We start from the raw sequence: 7,779 nt of genomic DNA, 5'->3' as shown, positions 1-7,779 counted from the left end.
GTCATCGAGTGCACTCATATGAGGATAGCCTTCACTTGGAGGGCATTATCTTTATATCACATTTTAAACATTGGTTGCAGGGGAGTTTGCTTTCAGATCTCCAGTTGCATCCGAAACGACGCAGGTCATTACCAACTTCTGATTACCATAGGTATTTTTTGCTAGAATTATGCTTTTAGACGGCAATAGCTTTATTTAACTGCTTTAGTTTTTGGAATAAATTCTAGTTAATGGTTTATTAGATAGCTATTTTAATCAGATCATGTTATATCGAGTATAAAATATGAATTTGGTTAAATAGATATAATGAGTTAAATATGTTTATTATTAAAATAATGAGCTTTAACGATATGACATGTCATCTAAGGGAGAATGTGTCTTTTAAGGTATTTAGTATATTTTGAGCAAAATAGTGATAGTTCAGTGATTTTACAGTCCTAAAATAAACAAAAGTGATAGTTATAGAGAATCCCGTAAACTTGGGTGGCCATCTAGGAAATTAACTCCCATTTTTACTGGGCCACCATACTAAAAATTGATGTTCAATTTTACTCTCCAGTTTGAAAAATCAAGAGATAATTTACCACTTAATTCCTAATTTAATTTATCTTTATTATTAACTAGAATCATTTCCCAAAACATTAAATTTATTGTATATTCAGAGGGTGATATAGTAAGCTTATCATTTTATTAATTAGTCTCTCTATCCCAATTTATGTGATATAGTTCGGATTTCGAGAGTCAAACAAAAAATATTTGACCGCGATTTATTCGTATGTCCATTAAATATTGTAAATTGTTAATTATTGTAACTTATAATACTTTTTAAATAGTTTCTAAATATGTAAAAAAAAATTAAAAAATAAATATTGTATGTCTGAATTGACAGTCAAAATAAAGAAGTTTGACTCTCGAAATCTGAATTGTATCACATAATTTGGGACAAAGGGAGTACTCCTTAGGAGGTGTGCCAAGTCAAATATGAACAAATAAAAATGGACTGAGGAAGTAAAAGATAAAACCACTTGTTGAGTGTGAAATCAACGAAAGAATCAATAGTTGTGATGGGATGGATATGATCCCGTTCATCTTTAATTAAAGATTTTGGGTTCGAGTCCTAAGCATGAAAAAAGTTAGGGAGCTTCCCCCTTAAATGGACTTAAGCGGCGCAACTTCTGAATAGTTGGGACTCCAATGCGAATATCGACACCGGATGAAAAAAGAAAAAAAAAATCAACAGGAAAGTTGTTGGGATCCTTAAGGAAACGTGATTTTCGCTAGCGGGTGATAGGGATATCGAGTGATTCTCGTCCAGCTGGTTTCCTTTGAAGGATGAATTCTGTTGCAACTGTCTCAAAATGTTAATTAAATAATTCTACTAAACTTCTGTGAAAAAGAAAAAGCTAAAATATTGCACATTATGTAAGAAAAATAGATTAAACCTTTTATATATGACCTTAAGAAATTAAATAAAACAGAAAGGGCAAAACCTTTTGATTTCAAGTGGTTACCATTAAGACATTGTATTTCAAGTTCATAATGTACTTGTTCACTAATGTAGAAATTAATGGCATTAAGCAAAACGGTTTTCATTATCGGCCACATGTAAATGGATAGGTATAATAGGTGCTTGTTCCTTTCTGAATAATAATGTACACTTTTACTCTTTCCTTGGGAAGGAAACAGCGAAATGTGTCCATTACTTAGGTCCAATGCTGCAGACACTGGGAGGCCAACCCGTGAAAGGGTCCAAAAAGGCAGAAAAGTAAGAAACCAATTTCATTTACATCACCTTTAACTTCCTTTTTTAACAACCAAACAAAACCTTTCTCAAGATTTCTCATCTTTTCTCGATACCTTCCGGGGGCTCAACTGTGGCCTAAAGTCAAACCTCTATAAGAAGCCTTAAATTTACCTAATAAAATTTGTATATATTTATTCTAATTCTTTTTTTTTTTTTGTGAAGTCTATCTATTTTGATTATTCACTCAGTTACATGCTAGCTTCCACTATTACAAATATTTAGTAGCTCTATTCACTATAATTTAAATAAATATTTGTATAACAAACATATATAGATGGTTACAATAATATTTTTATAACTTCTCATAATCTAATAATTTCAATTTTGTATCACTGAGTAGATGTCAAACAACTCCATACATTTAAAACAATTCAAGTCTATTTTGAAGTAAAAAAAATTGTTTAATCCACTATTAATAAGAAATAATCAATTCTAGAAGAGACTTCATCTTCTTAAAATTTTCAAAGTCGTCATGAGTTTGTTCACTTTTATATTGCATAATGTTTATTACTTCCTAATTTATGTGAATGTGTTTGACTGAACCCGAAGTATAAGAGAAAAAGAAAGATTTTTTTAAAAAATCTTTTGTTTTAAAACACGCCATAGAAATTTTGTAGCTATAACATCTCATAAAGGGTAGAACGAAAATTATAAAATTAGATTTTTATCAAATATGAAAAGACGTCATTCATTTTGCTAACTAAAAAGAAAAGAATATCAGATAAATGGGGACGGAAAGAGTATAAAATTGAAACTATTTATTTCAATAACCTCTATTACATTTCAAGAAAAGAAGTATAAAATATAATCTCTTTTATTCATAAGTTTTATAATATATAATGAATATATAAAATAAAAAAAATTGGGGCCTTCATTTTTTTTGGGGGGGAGGGGGGGGGGGGGGGGGGGGGCTAAAGGAATTGCTTTAGTTGCTTCCCCCTCCAGCCGGCCTGGATACCTTTTTAATTTATTCTTGCCATCTACGATAAGGAATCTCCTTATGACATATATGGTACATACACTACGCAAGAAGAAAAAAAGGAAAAAGGTCCCCACTTTGGCACTTATTCATGATTCTCTAGCTAGCTTCTCCATATTTATCACACAACTGAAATATTATGTGACCATAATTATCAACATTGAAAAAAAAAAACTTCCATGGCTAAGCCTTATAGTTCTTTGTCATGTCTAATCATCTCATTTTTTATCACCTTATTGCAATTGATCATTCCTAGCCAAGAAGACAAAATAACACCACCCCCATTGCCAATTCTACCATTACCAAATTACGCTCAACTAAAATGGCAACAAAGAGAGCTCATTATGTTCCTTCATTTTGGTGTCAACACGTTCACGGATAGCGAATGGGGCACCGGCCATGAAAATCCTGCTATATTCAACCCGACCAGCCTAGATGCCAACCAATGGGTTGACACGGCGGTTAAAGCAGGAGTGTCACTTGTGATACTCACTGCTAAACACCACGATGGTTTCTGTTTATGGCCTTCTAAATACACAGATCATTCAGTTATAAGAAGTCCTTGGAAGAATGGCCAAGGTGATGTTGTCCGAGAATTTGTTAATGCGGCTAAGGCTCGTGGCGTGGACGTTGGTTTGTACCTTTCTCCGTGGGATCGCCATGATAAGAGATATGGCCTAACTAAGGAGTACAATGAACACTATTTGGCCCAACTACAAGAACTTCTCGATAAGTAAGGCTTAATCTTTATGTTTTTATTTTTATTTTTATGATTACCTAGTCGTAATAAAATATCTACTCTCCTGTACCTGTTTACAAAATTGTCCCCTTAAAAGTTTATACCGCTACAGTTATATACGCGGTATACCTTAGAGATATACAATTCACATTTGTATACCTTAATGGCGCACAACAGTAACAATAGTTGAATCACGCTATTGTATGCCATATTGTAACATGAGAATTGTACATCTCCGAGGACTACAACGTACATAGATATATTACACTCCCTCCGTCCCAAAAAGATTATTTTCCTTTTCAGTTTATTCTGTCCCAAAAAGATTGACACCTTTCTATATTTAAAAACAATTTAAATTTATGAGATGATTTACAGCTATACAAATATCTAAGGCTTGTTTTGGACCACATTTCAAAAGTCTTCCTTTGTTTCTTAAACTTTGTGTCATGTCAAACTAAGACAATCTTTTTGGTACGGAGGGAGTAATTTTTTTTTTATTGGTATGGAGTGTAATATTTTTTGAAATAAGCATTTTAATGTAAATTTTTTAGCTAATAGGTACACTGTGTAAATGTACCTCTTTTTTCCCACTCCTTTGTTGTACTTTAAGATTTGAAGTTAAGTTCTTAAATTATTCAATATGCAAAATTCATTGATCCAACTAATTAATTCAGACTCGTTCTATGAAAGCACGTCAAAGGAGAAGTACTTTTAATAGGAGTTTCTCCCTTCTCAGGACTTCGTCCCACATTCTTATTGGTGCTCTTTAAAGGTCATTTTCAATTCTAAATTTTACATGTTACACAAAAATACTGGAACTGAACTTTTTCTTTTTAATGTTTGAAAGATATGGAGATGTTAAAGAGATATGGTTTGATGGAGCAAAGGGTTCGAACGCACCAAACATGACGTACTACTTCGACGATTGGTTCGCAATGGTGAAGGAATTACAGAGCGCAATCAACATATTTTCCGATGCCGGACCAGGGATCAGATGGGTCGGAAATGAGAACGGATCCGCCGGAAGCACAAGTTGGTCCACTATCAACCGAACATTGTTGTCCATTGGCGCTAGTAACGTTGAGTACGTAACCTTTATTTTTCCCAACCTAAATACAATTATTGTCCTTAATATTGTTTGTGCTAGCTGTATAACTTTACTCATTAAGCATATAGTGTGCCCACAGGAATGAAATTCGATTTTTGGTTAAAGGAAAAGACGTCACTAGAAAACAGTACTAAGAGCCCGTTTGGATTGGCTTATGAGCTGTTTTCAGTTTTTTTGAGTGTTTGGCTGGCCAGCTTAAAGTCATTTTGTGCTTAAAATAAGCTCAAAAAAATAATTGGGCCCATTTGACTTAGCTTATCTAAAACAGCTTATAAGTTGAAAACAACTTATAAGTTGAAAACAGCTTATAAGCCAAAAAAAATAAGTTAGACTACCCAACTTATTTTTTTTAGCTTAAAAGCTGCAAACAACTTATAGGCATAAGTCCATCCAAACAGGCTCTAAGTTGGTTACATTAACCGACCATTGTATGAAAAGCAAGAAGTTACATGTCAATTATGTGAGATAGTGCCTTTCACGTCCAGGCATTTGGTGGGACATTCTGAACCCGCTCCTCTCCATTACTTCATCCATTTTGTCCAGTACATTGCTAGTTTTATGACACCTGTCCTTTTAATGATCCAAGGGTCGCTATTAAGTTAATTAAAATAACCCCTTAACCCATGGTTAAGATCCAATACTTACGGATGATTATCAACTACCCAAAAATATTGCTAGAGGTTTATTTAGATTGAAAAGAGATTATCTTAATTATAATTCACTCAAGGGAGAAACATTGATAAACTTACTTCTCTGTCTTTCTTTGTTGGCAACCAAAAAGGAAAAATAAACTCATTTCATGGACTTTTTAAAGACTTTTGTCATGGTTTAAGCCTCCAAAAATAGCTAAACATCCCTCTTTCCCCTCCCCAACTCACAACCTCACGGAGGCTAAATATTGTTTTCATAGATTGTTTCAGTAATATTCTTGAACTCACGTTTTCATATATTTATCATCTTAACTGGTACATAGTCTTAACTCTTAATTGGTACACGGTCTTAATTGGTACATCTCTTAAAAATTCTTGATCACTGGTACAGCTCTTAAAAATTTTTAATTGAACTTTTGTCATGGTCTATGCCGGCTGGTACAATGCCGTTGAAGTGGTCCAATACCACCGAGCAGGATGCGCTAATCTTGATATAATATTTCAAATTGCTTGTAATTTGGGGAGGGGGAAGAGGAGGGATGTTTAGCCATTTTTGGAGGCTTAAACCATGACAAAAGTTTTTTAAAAAGTCCATGAAATGAGTTTATTTTTCCTTTTTGGTTGCCAACAAAGAACGACAGAGAAGTAAATTTATCATTGTTTCTGATCTCTTGAGTGAATTCTAATCATGGTAAGATAATCTCTTTCCAATCTAAAATAAATCTCTAGCAATATTTTTCGGTAGTTGGTAATCATCTGTAAGTAATTAGGTCTTAACCATGGTTTAAGGGGTTATTTTAATTAAATTAATAGTGACCCTTGGATCATTAAATGGACAGCTGTCATAAAACTAGCAATGTACTGGACAAAATGGATGGATGAAGTACTGAAGAGGAGCTGGGTTCGGACATTCTTGACTCCTAGAACACAAGTGGAACAAGGAAACAATGGCGTTAGAACAAAGAGTTACCTATTTTTCATCAATTCAATATTTCTTCCACTTTACTTCGTTAGTTTTTTTCCTTTTTTTCTTCGGCATTCATCTATAGCCATTAGAAAAGCTGTGGATATAGACGTTTAATTTCATTTTATGTGAGCTTGTTTCACTGGTGCTAACATTTAATAAATAAAGAAAGATTTTTGAAATTTGTGGTCATAAATATATTACAACATCAATTTGTGTGGCAATAAAATTATGTCATTAAGGATAAAATGAAAAAGTAAAAAGTATATACTAAGTTATTTCAAAATATAGAACTGTGTCACACTCTTTTTAAACAGACTGAAAATGAAATTTGTATCACAAACATAATTTGAACTCTTGATGTTGTCCTAAATGCTTTCTTTGTTGATTTCAATAATGCAGTTATCTCAACACCGGAGACCCAAAGGGGACAGATTGGCTACCACCAGAATGTGATGTATCCATTCGAGAAGGATGGTTTTGGCATAAATCACAAGCACCAAAGAACCTAAGTGACTTGCTCGAAATTTACTACAATTCCATCGGGCGAAATTGCGTATTGCTACTTAACGTGCCTCCTAATACGCAAGGATTAATATCCGACAGCGATGTACAAAGATTAAAAGAATTTAGAAATGCAATTGACACAATATTCTCCACCAATCTGGCCACCAAGTGTTCGATAAAAGCAAGTAGTCAGAGGGGAGGTAAACATCTAGGTTTTGGACCCGAAAACGTGCTAGACAATGACCATTTGTGGACGTATTGGGCTCCAAGAGATGATAAAGACGACCATTGGATTGAGTTCAAAACGAAGAGTAAGCCGTTGAGGTTTAACGTGGTAAGGATTCAAGAAGCAATTGGGCTAGGACAAAGGGTCAAAAGGCATGAAATTTATGTAGATGGGATGAAAATTGCAAATGGAACCACAATAGGATACAAGAAGCTTCACAGACTAGAAAAAAGGATGGTGAATAATGCTTATAGTGTGAGGATCAAGATAATTGGATCAAGGGGAACCCCTTTGATTTCATCAGTTGGTCTCCATTTTGATCCGTTTTGGAATCCAAATGGGCAGCAGGTAGCCACATGATATGATGGTCCACTTAGTGTAGCACTTTCTGCTGATCGATCTCCATGTGGGCTTAATTATATCTTTGCCTAATTCTTGTCTCAGTGTAGATTCATATAAATTAGAAACACAAGATGTGATAAATGCAGAATAAAGTGTTGAAGTTGCTATTTCTAGCACGGTTTGCATATGCAGCTGACCTAGTATGAATGTATGATACGGCGGACTAATCAAAAGGCCTTGCTAACTAAATCGTTTCAGGTTAGAATTTATTCGCGTAGGGCGTTTAAACTACACCACTTGATGTTTTTTGTGTGACCTGTGGAAGGGTAATCAGTGTCGAAATTGCACCCATCGCACCTATACATTATGTGGTAATTTTATTTTGAAAAAATACTCTAATAATTATACTTCTAATTAAAATATAAACTTAACAGATAATATAATAATTGAAATTCTTCTC

At 33.9% G+C, this 7,779-nt stretch overlaps 1 protein-coding gene across 1 annotated transcript; it reads left to right on the top strand.

Annotated features, from left to right (window-relative positions):
• The first annotated feature begins 2,809 nt into the window (after positions 1-2,809).
• LOC132631792 (alpha-L-fucosidase 1-like) lies at positions 2,810-7,492 on the top strand. Its single transcript, XM_060347492.1, has 3 exons — positions 2,810-3,516; positions 4,370-4,606; positions 6,647-7,492. The coding sequence occupies exons 1-3, from the start codon at positions 2,963-2,965 to the stop codon at positions 7,335-7,337; spliced, it is 1,482 nt and encodes a 493-aa protein (XP_060203475.1). The 5' UTR covers positions 2,810-2,962; the 3' UTR covers positions 7,338-7,492.
• Positions 7,493-7,779: the final 287 nt, after the last annotated feature.

Source organism: Lycium barbarum, chromosome 3 (assembly GCF_019175385.1).
Source record: "Lycium barbarum isolate Lr01 chromosome 3, ASM1917538v2, whole genome shotgun sequence".
NCBI classification, from domain to species: domain Eukaryota; kingdom Viridiplantae; phylum Streptophyta; class Magnoliopsida; order Solanales; family Solanaceae; genus Lycium; species Lycium barbarum.
The sequence above is the reverse complement of the archived record's forward strand: the minus strand, read 5'-3'. Positions and strand labels throughout refer to the sequence as shown.